General features: G+C 40.1%; 1 protein-coding gene across 1 annotated transcript; it reads left to right on the top strand.

The window, feature by feature from the left end:
• The first annotated feature begins 2688 nt into the window (after positions 1 to 2688).
• LOC121330353 (enhancer of rudimentary homolog) lies at positions 2689 to 8128 on the top strand. The gene is made up of 4 exons (XM_041276813.1): positions 2689 to 2844; positions 5061 to 5148; positions 6309 to 6429; positions 7252 to 8128. The coding sequence occupies exons 1-4, from the start codon at positions 2842 to 2844 to the stop codon at positions 7352 to 7354; spliced, it is 315 nt and encodes a 104-aa protein (XP_041132747.1). The 5' UTR covers positions 2689 to 2841; the 3' UTR covers positions 7355 to 8128.
• The last annotated feature ends 6644 nt before the right edge of the window (positions 8129 to 14772 follow it).

The following is a 14772-nucleotide window of genomic DNA, read 5'->3' as shown; positions in this document are numbered from 1 at the left end:
TGAGGGTCTGGAATCAACTCCCCAGTAATGTTGTTGAAGCTGACACCCTGGGATCCTTCAAGAAGCTGCTTGATGAGATTTTGGGATCAATAAGCTACTAACAACCAAACGAGCAAGATGGGCCGAATGGCCTCCTCTCGTTTGTAAACTTTCTTATGTTCTTATGTCCTAATAATCACTGCTCAAACAAGAAGGAGACTTGTGAGAGAAGCCACAGAGAGGCCAACAATCACTTTGAAGAGCTACAGAGTTCAGTGGCTGGGAGTGGAGTAATGATGCACCAGTCAAACATATCAAGAGCTCTGCATAACACTGGCCTGTATGGGAGGGTGGCAAGAAAGAAGCCATTACTCAAAAAGTACCATCTGAAAGCATGTCTGGAGTTTGCAGAAAGCATGAGAGTGACCCAGCTGCGATGTGGGAAAAGGTTTTGTGGTCAGATAAGACCAAGATAGAGCTTTTTGGCTAAAACTCAAAGCGCTATGTGTGGCGCAAACCTAACACTGCCCATGCCTCAAGACCATCCCTACAGTGAAGTATGGTGGTGGCGGCATCATGCTGTGGGGATGCTTCTCATCAGCAGGGACTGGGCATCTTGTTACAATTGAAGGATGAATGGATGGAGCAAAATACAGGAAAATACTGCAAGAGAATCTGCTTCAGTCTGTTAAAAAACTGAAGCTTTGGAGGAAATTCACCTTTCAGCAGGACAATGATCCCAAGCACAAGGCCAAAGCAACATTGGAGTGGCTCAAGAACAAAAAGGTGAATGTACTACAGTGGCCCAGTCAAAGTCCTGATCTCAATCCCATTGAGAATCTGTGGCACTATTTGAAAATTGCGGTCAACAAGTGTCATCCAACCAACCAGAACAACCTGGAGCAAATCTGCCAAGAAGAATGGGCCAAAATCACTCCGACACTGTGTGCAAAGCTGGTACATACTTACCCCAAAACACTTAAAGCTCTTATTGCAGCGAAAGGTGGCTCTACCAAATATTAATGTGTGGGGGTTGAATACTTATGCAAGCAAGATATTTCAGTTTTTTATTTTTCTTAAATATTTCCCAACATAAAACCAGTGTTACCTTACAATAATTGATTTTGAATTTTAGTGTTTTAAAATAAAATATCAAACAGAACGAAATTCCAATGTACCATTTGTAATTCAGTAATATGAGAGAATTGGTCAAGGGTCTGAATACTTTTGCAAGGCACTGTATATATATATATATATATATATATATATATATATATATATATATATATATATATATATATATATATATGTGTGTGTGTGTGTGTGTGTGTGTGTGTGTGTAAATGGAGGCCCAGTGATAAAGGCGATTGATACCAGGATGCTCCAGGTTCAGATCCTGGCTCAGTCACTGACTCACTGTGTGTGACCCAGAGCAAGTCACTTAACCTCCTTGTGCTCCATCCTTCAGATGAGATGTAAAACTTATTGGTCCCATTGTGTATATATATATATATATAAACCAAAACTATGAATGTAAGCAACGTGGACTGTGTCAACCAGGTCTGCTGCAGAATAATAACCATTGAAGAATACAGAAATTAATGTCCTTTTAGCTTTCGTCAAAGGTATGAAGTTAATATATAACAGATCTCCGGGATTTTATTTTTATGTACATTACAATTTTCAGTAAATAACGACATCTATAATGTGTGTGTGTTTTTTTTTAATTATTATTATTTTTTTTTATTATTTTCAGCTTCGGTTGTAACTATACACACAATATAAAAAATAAAAACGATTCTGCTTTATAGAAAGCCCAGCCTAATGTAGGCCACACCCACCCGCTATTTACTAGGCTATGATTGCTTGAACCGGTGGAAACCCGTCTCTACAATTGTTTAAGAAGGCGCGGTTGGGGTATGACACAGGCCCGATTTTTAGGAGGAAACTGACACTGTCCAGTTCTCGTGTACTTTTTTATGCTAAACTGGGATTGCATGACTTAGAAATTGGCTGTCAACTGTGCAGAACATTGGAACAATTATTGGAAAATTAGGACAATCAGAGCGGCCCAGAATTTGGGACATCTGAAAAATGAAAACCAAATCGACCCAGAATTTGGGACATTATAAAAGCAAAACGGCCCAGAACCCTGAGAACGAGCAGTCTTTATGTAAAACTGTGATTACATTACAGATAAACTAATGGATCCTGTAACAAAACTGTAATAGTGGGCAGGATGCAATTAAAAATAAATCACGCAAACAATTAAAGATATATGCTAGTTGAAAGAAAAAATTATATCGCCACAGAAAGCCAATTCTTACATTCGTGCATAACATGACAATTTATATAAAGTAACAGTTTGTTATATTATACAGCAAAACACCAAATTATATTTTAATTGAAAGTTCTGGAAATCAGATATCTCTCGCGCTCTCAATTCAATTCAGTTTCATTTAATTCAATTCAAAGCGGCTTTATTGGCATAACAATAAAAAATATTGTTTTGCCAAAGCACATACATTGCATAAACAACTACAACATATAGACAGATAAAACAGATATTTTAACAGCAAACAGTATCCCTCCTTCCTCTCTCTCTCCCTCTCCGATCACAATGTCTCCAAGCTTTCCCACTCGTGTTGACGTCATATTCCTGTGACAGACTGACCAATCAAAACGCGAGACTTATATGCGGTTCCATCCAAAAACCGGGCCTGTGGCATAGCTCGCTTCCGCTGGTGAAAGGAACTGAACTGGGTCGTGCTGTGGTCTATTGCAGAAAGGAGACAGAAGCGCCGCTAAATATTACTGAAACCGAAAAGGAACCATCAACACAACAGGCCGCGGAACTCAGAGATGGTGAGGAGAAAATTATAGAGAATTACACACCCTGTGTGAAAGTGAATACGACACAGTTTTGTTATACCAACTACCTTTCTGATCAAGCGTGTCAAACCGTTCACAGATTTAGCGTGTAGGCCGAGTCGCGGAATGCATTATGGGAGATGTTAAGTTGTTTTATTTTGAATTCGGTCGTAGGTACGTCTAAAACAAAACGCAAGCAACTGAACACCTGGCAAAACGCGTGTGTTGCGAATTGTCTTTTTCACGATTCTCTAACATGAGTCGAGGAAGTTGAACTAATAGATTGGTGTACACGAGTGAGCGGTGGTTAATCCTACGTAATCTACAACAAGCAATCAATAAGAATTACTGGTTCTTTAGTGCGCTGAAAAATATATACATGGAGAGTAAAATCCCAGGCACCGCATAATTGTTTGTCTTATATTTGACCACGACTTTAACACAGACACCTTGATAATTAATTATTCAATTACAACGTTCTTGATTCAGGACTGGTGTTCACATGTGCGTGCTGCGCCGAAATTGAATTGGTGTAATTTGCATATAATTTTCTGCTAAATAAGTTATTCTTGAAGCAGCTATGAATGTTTACTCTGGCTGAGAGGGACAACCCCGCCCCCCCGTGCTGTTTTAATCATCTCCTTGTCTCATGAGCAACAACTACCTCCTTAGTAAAATAACTAACACGTCGTAACCACGTTCTTGCGTGTTGTCTCTGCTTTATTTGTTTCCTTGTTGATGGCATTGTCATCCCTTTTGTTTTCCAGCCAGCATAGCAGCATCCTATCTGCTGTTTACATTGCCAAAACTTTCTTGACTTATTCAAATGTACTGGCACCTAATGTGTAATGTTGCATAGCAACTGGTATGACCTACCAGACTGGTTTATCCCACTGCAACTGTACAACACAAGCCCTCTCCCACCCCTCTCTTTGAGAAGCCCTGTACTTGGAGCTAGTTACAGTGAGCTCTCTCTTTGAGAACCCCTATGCTTGGAGCTAGCTGCATTCAACCCTGCAATGGTCAGTGTTTAAGAAGTACACACTGTCTGACACATGCTCCAGGTATCTCCAGATTGCCATGAAGTTGGTGTAGGAAGTCAGACATGAGCACCTTGTAAGATGGTTAATTGTGTATTGATGAGTCAAGATGCTTTTGATTCATCACCACAATTTCCAACTTGTAGTTCCAGATGTAACTTAAAACAAGGATGGTAAGTAATTCAAGAAAATGCACAGTCCTTTTCAATCAGTTGTTAGGTTTATTGAAATATGCAAGGAGTCTGGTCCCAGGTACAGGACAAACAGATTACTCATCCTTACAATTTTTGCATGACATTAAATACCTTCTGTATAGATGGTCCACCTCCTATTTCTCTTGCAATTTAACCAATTGCAAAGGTACAACACATTATTCTGTTACCATATGTTTAATATATATATATATATAAAAAGGTCCATACATCTAGTTTTTGTCATCTTCCTTGTTCATCTCTCCATTTTGCTTGAGACCCTTTGAGTCCAGTGGCATTATCTCTTATTCTCCCTGAGAACCTTTGGGTCCAATGCCAGTCCCTGGGAGCCTTTTAGCTCCTTTATGCTTTGCATTCCAAAAGTCTTCGAGCCTGGCCCCTTCTGGTCCACAGCATTATCTTGTTAGCTTGCAGTCAATGCTGGGCAAGATGCCTGTAGATGCAAAGTTTCTATTAATTGTTAGCAGTACATGCAATTTGAACAAAAGTCTGTTATCTGCAATATTAGTCTCCAGAAGAGAATACCAGTATAGCTCTGCCAGTCCACATGCATAGCAAACTACTACTCAAGTCTCAATCCATGTTTTCCAACAGTCCCATCAGATTGTTCATGATTGGTTAATTTATACATTTGTGTGAATGCATGCTCCCCTATTGAGTATCACATGTATAGTGTCGTGAGGTCTTTGGGCCTGCTTATCATGTTAGTTCTTCATTGTGACTTTCCTGTATTGTTACTCCCATGTAAACCACTATTCCTGAATTCTAGTTTTACCTTTTTGTTGTATGAGATGGTTCCTTTGTGTTTCTAAATTTTGGAGTATTTGAATTGTTACTGCAGCCAGATACCTGTTAAGTTCTGATGTGTGGATATGAAATTTCAACCAAAAAATGGCAGAGCTAGCTTTTATTTTTGGGAAAACAAGTGGTAAGTTGCTTTTTCTTTATCTGTTTTCAGTCACACACAATTTTGCTAGTCCAGCCTACCAAGAGGCCAGAAGGCAGGACGTATGCAGATTATGAATCTGTCAACGAGTGCATGGAAGGTAAGCTGAGCATTACAAAAATATATGTACAGATATTTAGGCTTGCTACGATTAGGTTTCTAAATTTGTTTTAGAAAGTAACGTTTAAGTAGCCTTAGCAATATCTAACCTTCTTTTCTGTAGATCATTCTGCTAGGTTTTTATTCATGACGATTCCTGCATCCTATAAACAGGTTTCTAAATTGGGTTTTGGTATTGATTTACTTTAAACATGTATTGCACAGTCATAAACAGTACTTGTTTGGAGAAAGGTCTCTTAACAGATGTTGGTGTCGAATCTGACAGCAAATATTTCTTTCCAATGCAGATGTTTTAAGTTCTCCTGAGTGATTTGCTTCTTTTTGTAGGTCTTGTGCGAGTGCTCTTTACAATGACACATTTACTTTTTACTGTATTTTGACTGAAATAAAATCCTTCTGTATACCTGTTCTATACTTTTCACCCTTGTTTGGGTTTTGTGCATGAGCAATTTTGCGAGGTGCACTGATCCTGCAGACCACCTTGACTGGGTGAGGCATTGGGTTCTGTAGTATTTTCTTTTTTTAAAAAAAAAAAAAAAAGGGTAAACCTCTCAGGCATAATATGACCACTTATTCTTGTCAAATGTGGTCTTCATCTTCAAATGTAGCTTCTGAGAATTCTACCATTAATAAATACTATGTTCTCGAAATTCTAAAGGGTTCCAACTGCCATGTTCTGCTGATATATTACATGCATCTAGTGAACCACTTACCCAGCTGTGATGAAACTTAGTTGGGGCACTCTTTGACGAATGTTACTGTCAGTAACCACTTACTGTGTTGTAAGACCACATGGCCAGATTACAGCTAGCCCATTGGAGCGAGACAACACAGGAAGTGACTTTAGAAATGTTTAGAAATAACTTTAGCTGTTGTGTTGTCTCCTGAAATACATTTTAAATTCATGTATAAAGTACAAGCAAAGAGCCATCTTTAACAGAAAAGTGGCACTGAACAGTGTTGATGATTTGTGGAGAGGTAAGAATGTATTTTATATACATATTTAACAGTACTGGTGGTTTTAGCAGCTAACAATTTTAACATTTTGAAAATCATTTAGATTGGCCAGGGTATCCTTGGCTTACCGCACACCAGCGACCCCTGTAGACTGTTGTTTTAAAAGGATTTGTGTTCTTGCAGGCGTCTGCAAGATGTACGAAGAGCATTTGAAGAGGATGAATCCCAACAGCCCGTCCATTACATACGATATCAGCCAGCTGTTTGATTTCATTGACGACCTTGCTGATCTTAGCTGCCTTGTGTAAGTGAATGTTCCTTTGTATCGGTATGTTTGAATCAACATGATTTCACCCCTTGTTGCAGAATGCAGTAAACAAAGCATAATTTCACAAGTTTTGTCTGAACTAAGTGATCAACTGCTTTTACTAGACAGTAGTACCCTAAAAAATCCTCTTCGTGGAAGTAAATGATGTGCTATTTATTCCAATTAGATGTCACAAATATTCATGGTACCTTTCTTTTGGATGTGAAAGCATACATTGTATCTGAGAATCATAACTGAGTTAAAATAAATCAGCTGCTGGATGTTTTAATACATTTGTAACTATGTTCTTGCCACTAATATACTACATTTTTAAGGTTATTTCTCTGCCTGAAATAATTGTAGTCCACTGACTGAGTTAGCATTGAGAGCAGGGCCTAAGCATTTCAAACCACAAGGGTTGTTAAACATTGTCACGTATAGGTCATCTGTTGTGCTATACAGTGGGATGTGTACAGGAAGGTTACTTCATATGTATTCAAAGTCTTTTCTATATACAGGTGATTAGAAAGTAAGTTTGCCACTTTTAAAGCACCATATCATTGTGGTGAACTTACTTTCTCATCACCCTGCTCACAAACCCAGTACATCTAGTCTCCTCTACATTAGCGTTGTTGTACAGCATAATGTAACTGCATTCTAATGAAGGTATTTTTGATTAGTCCTATTTATGTTGGTTAACATTTCTCTTGCTTATTTCTAAAGTTTCAGTGTTTAGCAGGTTACACAGGATGTACCGTCTCCCCGAGCACCACTGCTGCCCTGCGTTCGAGTAATGTGTGCCTGTTTCTTCCTCTGTAGATACCGGGCAGACACTCAGACATACCAGCCTTACAACAAGGATTGGATTAAAGAGAAGATCTATGTGCTGCTGCGTCGCCAAGCCCAGCAGGCAGGCAAATAGAGAGAACTGGAACGGGGGGGGGGAGTTGCTGTACACCACTGTTTGTATTATAGTAGCTCAGCATTCATTGAGTTCTTGACTAATTCAGTGAAATTTAGATTTGAGTGGGGGTGGGGTTGTTTTGTTTAAATAAAAAAAAAAAAAAAAAAAAATCTTCCATCATTCAGTTGCCCCCCGAACGAAATGTCTTTTCAGAAGTTTTGCGAAGACATTTTAGTTTCTGATGGAACAGAGGACAGGCAGTGCTAGTCCTGGAGGGCTGTTCTACTCGTGGTTTAATAGTTATTAAACTGCTTGAGAGGCTGATTGGGTTTTTTTTTTATTTGGAAGGGCCCAGGCTGCCTACCCCTGTGCTGAGGGGTTTTCATTGTTGTAATGGAGCAGATCCATCAGGTGGCACTTGCTAGAAGTGTGTTTCTTTACTTGATCTGCCTAGACTTGTATGTATTTTTTTTTCTTTTCTGTAGATCATTCTGCTAGGTTTTTATTCATGACGATTCCTGCATCCTATAAACAGGTTTCTAAATTGGGTTTTGGTATTGATTTACTTTAAACATGTATTGCACAGTCATAAACAGTACTTGTTTGGAGAAAGGTCTCTTAACAGATGTTGGTGTTGAATCTGACAGCAAATCTTTCTTTCCAATGCAGATGTTTTAAGTTCTCCTGAGTGATTTGCTTCTTTTTGTAGGTCTTGTGCGAGTGCTCTTTACAATGACACATTTACTTTTTACTGTATTTTGACTGAAATAAAATCCTTCTGTATACCTGTTCTATACTTTTCACCCTTGTTTGGGTTTTGTGCATGAACAATTTTGCGAGGTGCACTGATCCTGCAGACCACCTTGACTGGGTGAGGCATTGGGTTCTGTAGTATTTTCTTTTTTTAAAAAAAAAAAAAAAAGGGTAAACCTCTCAGGCATAATATGACCACTTATTCTTGTCAAATGTGGTCTTCATCTTCAAATGTAGCTTCTGAGAATTCTACCATTAATAAATACTATGTTCTCGAAATTCTAAAAGGTTCCAACTGCCATGTTCTGCTGATATATTACATGCATCTAGTGAACCACTTACCCAGTTGTGATGAAACTTAGTTGGGGCACTCTTTGACGAATGTTACTGTCAGTAACCACTTACTGTGTTGTAAGACCACATGGCCAGATTACAGCTAGCCCATTGGAGCGAGACAACACAGGAAGTGACTTTAGAAATGTTTAGAAATAACTTTAGCTGTTGTGTTGTCTCCTGAAATACATTTTAAATTCATGTATAAAGTACAAGCAAAGAACCATCTTTAACAGAAAAGTGGCACTGAACAGTGTTGATGATTTGTGGAGAGGTAAGAATGTATTTTATATACATATTTAACAGTACTGGTGGTTTTAGCAGCTAACAATTTTAACATTTTGAAAATCATTTAGATTGGCCAGGGTATCCTTGGCTTACCGCACAGCAGTGACCCCTGTAGACTGGCTGGGTGCCAGCGGGCCTGCCTGCAAGCATTCCACTGCTATATGATCCTCCAATGCTGTAGGTAGCTGCATAGTGGACCTACAGAGTAAAAAAGTTGCAGCAGTGAGCCAGACTTAAAGAATTGGGCATTTCAAATTATGGAGGAAATGGGGTAAACCGTGTTTATTCCAAATTTAAAATTAAATAAAATGCATGGATTTGTGTTAGCTACATAGTGAATAGAAGTGAATCATAGGTCAAATGCATGGAATTGTCAGCTACGAGCACTTTAATGTCCTTTGGAGAGTGAGCAAGTTGGTACCTTCTATTTTTTTATAAGCAATTGTACATCTCTGTTGAAAACAAGTGGAGAAAAGTACTGTAAGTTCCATACAGGCTAATCCTGATCAGGATGGTTTCAGCCCCCAAAAGAGAACAGCATATTCCTCACTTCTTAAGCCATTCTTGGACATGCTCATGAATTACTATTATGAAAATAATGTAGGCTTTTGAAGCACATTCCTCTTACCACTTTGTTTCCAGTAACACAGAGTGCTGCTGCTTGGAAGAACTGTTTAAAGGAATTGTGTTCTTGTTCTTTGTCCTGAGTTTAGATATAGGTAACACAGCTCCATCTAGTGACTCAAGTTTACTTTTATATTGTTGTCAAAGCTATGCAGTCACTTTGCTGTATGCTGTGCTCAAAGACCATCTGGCAACCAGCGCATGAGAGCTGCAGAATAGGCACATGCATCAAATATGAGTGATATTGGAAGCTTAGTCCTTGTGAAACGCTAATATGATATTAATGATTATGTGTATTACTTTGATTTTGTATATTTTGAATTGAGCATAAGAAGGTTACACATGTGGTCCTCTAGTGGGCTAGATGTCTTCCCTACTTGCCACATTTCTCTTTGTCAAAAGTAGAAAACCTTGTTGGTTTATGTAAAGGAGCATTGCTTCCTATTTGGCCACTTGGGGTGGACCATTGGCGTGAAACTTCAGAACAGGAAATGATTTTTGTACTAGGATCTAGGGGAACTTCCACTTAATAACTGCATATTTCAAATTGAACTATAATGCTAGAACCAAAACATATTGAACAGGAGAAAGCATGGGTCCCATTCACACTTGGCTGATATTCAATTTCCCGGTACAGTTCGTTTGAATTTGGAGCATTTGCTCTTAAGTGTGAAAGCTCAAAACGTTTCCGGGAATGATTAAAACGAACTGTCCTGAGACCACATGAAAGAGGTGGTCTCTGCACAGTCGCATCTGTTCTGGGGACGGTTTGCTTATTTTTGCTTCAATGTGAAAGAAAAATGTTCCCAGTTCAGTTGCGAATGTCAAGTGTACCAAAGTGTCAGTTATATTTAGTTCAGTAACTGATGTAACTTGGTTGGAACTAAAACCAGAAGAATCTTGTATACAATAGTATTATTGCCATTGTAGCATACCTTGAAATTGAAGATGTCACTTCATGGAGACGAAGAAAAGCATTCTGTTGCCTCTTCTGCAGCTGTAGAAATATTGTACTTATGCTTTAGCTAACTGTGATATCGGACGGTAAACTTTAAAAGGTTTTTTTTAAAAGATTTAAAAAAAAAAAGCCACATTTAAAACAATCTGTTTAAATATGTTGTATTAGGCGGGCCTATATAATAAACCAATGATAACTTTATTTGTTCTTGTAGTAGTGCCAGTAGCTCAGTCTGTGCTGAGTTGTGCAAACTGCAGATCCCACAAAAAGATAATAATACAGGGTTTTGTTTCATTCACGCTTCTCTCATGCACTGGTTTCATTTGAATGGTAGTTTTACTTAAGTTTGTAAATTCTGTGACGTGAATACATTTTAATTAAGATGAAATATTTGTCCCAGTGCTATAAAGAAAACAATTGCGTTGTATTCAGTTTTGCCAAGATCGTAGTATTGCTACAGCATCATATAGATTAGGTGCATAAGGACCTTTCTACCACAGAATAGAATGTCAAAAAAAAAAAAAAAAAAAATGCATGAGAAGTGGCTTGTGAACAGTAAGTGCAAAACGTTTTATATAAATTGTATTATATTAAATTAAGGCTGCCAGATGTTAAATTCGTTTTTATGTATCATGTATCAAACTACCGAGTTTTATTTTATTTGCTATTTATTAGCTATTAGCTGTTTTTTTGTGTTCTCAGTACAACTGCAGATGTGTAATGTGAAAGGGAAGTGTTCTCTGTACACTTGCAAAGATGGAAGTGAACTCGGCATACATCCAGTGTGAAAGAGAAACGATCGGAGGAGGTTTCCACTGAAAAGGGCCGAGCACACTTTGTACCGTACTTGGTACACTTGCAAGTGTTTCCAGTGTGAAAAGGGGGTAAGTGAAGACTGCTCCAGACAACCCCAAAACCAAGCACAACATTGCACAGACCAAATAAACAGCAATTGGTTCAACGAGACACAGGTGTTCTGCAGAATGAGTTGTGGACAATCAATACTGACTGCCTGTGAGTAGGGTTAAACCTGATCATGTTTTTATAGACATTTCTTAATTCAACATTTACCTAATGGTACACAGTACTTTAACGGTCAAAGTTGTGTTTCAGTCTGTTGTATTTTTGTAATAAACTTAGTAAAAACTGTCATGCACTTTTACATATCATGACAACGTTAATGCACACTAAAAAATTGGCACAATTAAATGTGGATTGAGATAGCTTGTTCCATAGCTACATGTTTAGTATGATTCAACACTGTTTCAGAGTTATCTGCAGTAAATAAACAGTGAAGTGCCAGCGTCATCCAGCGACTGAGCGAAATAATGAAGTATTTCATTCAGCAAAACAATCAGAAACTAGTACTTAAAGTAACTTAAAGAAAAGGAATACGCGTATCATACTGACTGTACACCAGTAGATCAAACCTATTCATTAGCATTTGATTGTGCCCAGTAGATAATGTACAATCACGTTGTTGTGATATTTTTGTAGTGAATTACTGTTTTTACTTGTATCAAACTGTATTTATACAGAGTTCTCCCTATATAGTTATGTACTCGGGAGCCATACATAAGAGATGCAAATTCTGTTCGGCCTTGTGATGAGAATACTAGAGTGCTAGTGTGAGTGCATTAAGAGGACAATAGCTGCCATGGCATGTTATAAAGGAATGCCTTATAAAGAGGGAACACTGTGAAACACTCAGACAGAATCTTTTGGGATTAGTTATCGTGTCTGTTGTGTTACTTCAGTGGAGTACTGTAAAGGCAGAATTTTGAAACTGCTTTTAAGCAATATTGGGTGAAGCTACTAGATGGAGTGCTCACACAGCAATTCACAGTAAGGACAAAACCCATATTGCTGTATTACTGTCAGACATGCCCACATTTTTTAACAAAACAAGATGTATTTTATTTACATAGGGGTTTATAATTATTTATATAATATATATATATATAATTAAATTTAAACATTTAAAATATTGATAAATTAAAATTACTGTACAAAAAACAAGTGAAAAACTTTGTAAGTTAGGAAAAGTGCTGGATAGAAAAAAAAAAAAAAAAAAAGTTAGAAAAGTGCAACAGTTGTTTTAAAGTGGTGATATCAAACACAAAAGCCCAAGTTAGGAGAAGCAATTAGGGCAACCTTGTCAAGCAAATAGGCACAAATGGAAAGGTTCTGGGGCCCAAAATTCACACAATTGTTGCATCTAACTTGGTATCTTTCTTTTGATCGCTCCACTTTACATTGAAGTGCTCATTCCCTTATCAGCTGGGTTGTAACCAGAATAAAGATGCTGAGACACATATGTGCCAAGGAAAGTGCTTAACACAGACTGAAGCTTTCTTGGTTATCCTTACAAGTACTACTACAGAGAGAAAGACAGACATGGAATGGGAAAGGCGTCATTAGAGGCGCAGACAAGTATGCTTTGGTAAGACACGTGGACAACATGCAGGTAAGGTACAGGTAGATGAGGGCACGCATAGACAGACATTTAGCCCATACTTATAAGAATACCTAAAAGAGCATATTTCCAACAATGAAGAAGATTCACAAGACCATCAATGGCAACACGTGCAAGGGATAATGAGAATGCAAGGATGGCCAGAGTGGGTGACGTCGGACCAGAAGCAGAAAATAAATGACAGAGAGAGGTGGAGCTGAGCGAATGGTTTCACTCAGCATTTAATAAATAAACAGAACAGAAAATAAAATGGTTGTACAAACAAAATTACACAGGATACGGCACTGGTATCCAAAATAAACAGACAAACAAAACGCACTATACAAAACAAACACAGTGCACAGATATTTTACTTTGTTATTATTTTATTCTTATTATTACCTCCATCTGCAATCCCGTTCTCTACTCGCCGAACACCCAACCCCGAGTGGGTGAAAACATGCTGCTTTTATGCAGCTGTACCGAGACTCGACTGCTAATCAATCATTCAATTGGAGTTGCAGTACAACTGCATGTGAATTAATAAAGTGCAATTCCCCGTGCTCACATATTATTACTTTTTACTTGCATGTGAAGTGCTGTGCAATCCTCGTGCCTAAATACAAATACACATTTTAAACACTTGTGTTACACAGACCTGTTTATATCCTGTGTACGGATGACTATACACCAACATTAACACACAACATATAACAGAAAATACACACAGGGGTGCCCCCCCCCCTTGTGCAAAGCACACATGACCTCAATGGCCACCTCCCCCCTTAAAATCCAAAAGTCGCTCAAAGTCCTTGGCCAAGAACAGTTACTTTAAGGGGTTGATGGGCAGCAATGTTGCCAGTAGCCAGGCTGCTACTGGCCATGCTGTCAGCAGATGTGCTGACAGTAGGGCGAATCCTCCCGCTGTACCACCGGCAGCGGAAATGCCGCCAATGGTGCGGCTGTCAGCAGATATGCTGACAGCTCCCAGACTGACTCCTTCAGCCAGGGTAAGTCCAGCAGCGGAAAAGCTGCTGGTGTTGGTGGTCTCCAGACCTCCCCCAAGATCTCCGGCAGCGAAACTGCTGCGGGGGAAGGTAGTCTCCTGACCTCTCCCCCCCTATTGCTGGCAGCTCCCTCTGGGGGGACTCCAGCCCCCAGAACTCCTGCACAAAATTGCTGTGGGGAAAGGTGGTCTCCTGATCTCTTCCCCCCTTTTTCATAGCCGGCAGCTCCCTCTGGTGGGGCTCCGGCCACACTGACCCCTGTGGCCAAGCAGAGCCGACTGTGACCCTTGGCGATGCGGAGCAGCTGGCAACCCCAGGCAATGCCAGGCAGACATCCTTGGGCGATGCGAGGCAGGGAGTCAGGACAAGCTGGGGTGCGGGTGTCGGCCCTCTTTTCGGCCACTGCGGCCAGGCGGTTCTTCTCCATGCTTTCCTCAGCAGCCTATGCAAGGGCTGCTGAGGACCGTCAGCATATAGTCCAGGTCCTTCTGGTGAAGGGAGAGGAAGCTCCTGCTCCTCTCCCCCTGATGGTGATGGAGGCAGAAGCAGCTCCAGCTCCTCTCCTCGTGATGGTGTGGGAAGTGATACCAGCAGGCATTCATCTTCTGCTGGTGGGGGAAGTGATACCAGCAGGCATTCCTCCTCTGCTGGTGGGGGAAGTGATACCAGCAGGTATTCATCCTCTGCTGGTGGAAAGGGACCCAGCAGGTATTCAACCTCTGCTGGTGGACGGGAACCCAGCAGGCATTCACCCTCTGCTGGTGGACAGGGACCTAGCAAGCATTCACCCTCTGCTGGTGGACAGGGACCCAGCAGGCATTCATCCTCTGCTGGTGGACAGGGACCCAGCAGGCATTCACCCTCTGCTGGTGGAGGAGGCAGAGGCAGCTCCCGCTGCTCTGCTCCTAGCGGTGGAGGTGGCGGAGGCAGCTCCCGCTGCTCTGCTCCTGGCGGTGGAGGTGGCGGAGGCAGCTCCCGCTGCTCTGCTCCTGCCGATGGAGGTGGTGGAGGCATGTAG

This window comes from Polyodon spathula, chromosome 17 (genome assembly GCF_017654505.1).
Source record: "Polyodon spathula isolate WHYD16114869_AA chromosome 17, ASM1765450v1, whole genome shotgun sequence".
In the NCBI taxonomy this organism is placed as follows: Eukaryota; Metazoa; Chordata; class Actinopteri; order Acipenseriformes; family Polyodontidae; genus Polyodon; species Polyodon spathula.
Note: the sequence above shows the minus strand (reverse complement) of the source record. Positions and strands in the feature narration are given on the sequence as shown.

Coding starts and splice junctions, on each gene's coding strand:
- LOC121330353 (XM_041276813.1), top strand. Junction 5,149..6,308: donor TGTCAACGAGTGCATGGAAG/GTAAGCTGAGCA, acceptor GTGTTCTTGCAG/GCGTCTGCAAGATGTACGAA. Junction 6,430..7,251: donor GCTGATCTTAGCTGCCTTGT/GTAAGTGAATGT, acceptor CTTCCTCTGTAG/ATACCGGGCAGACACTCAGA.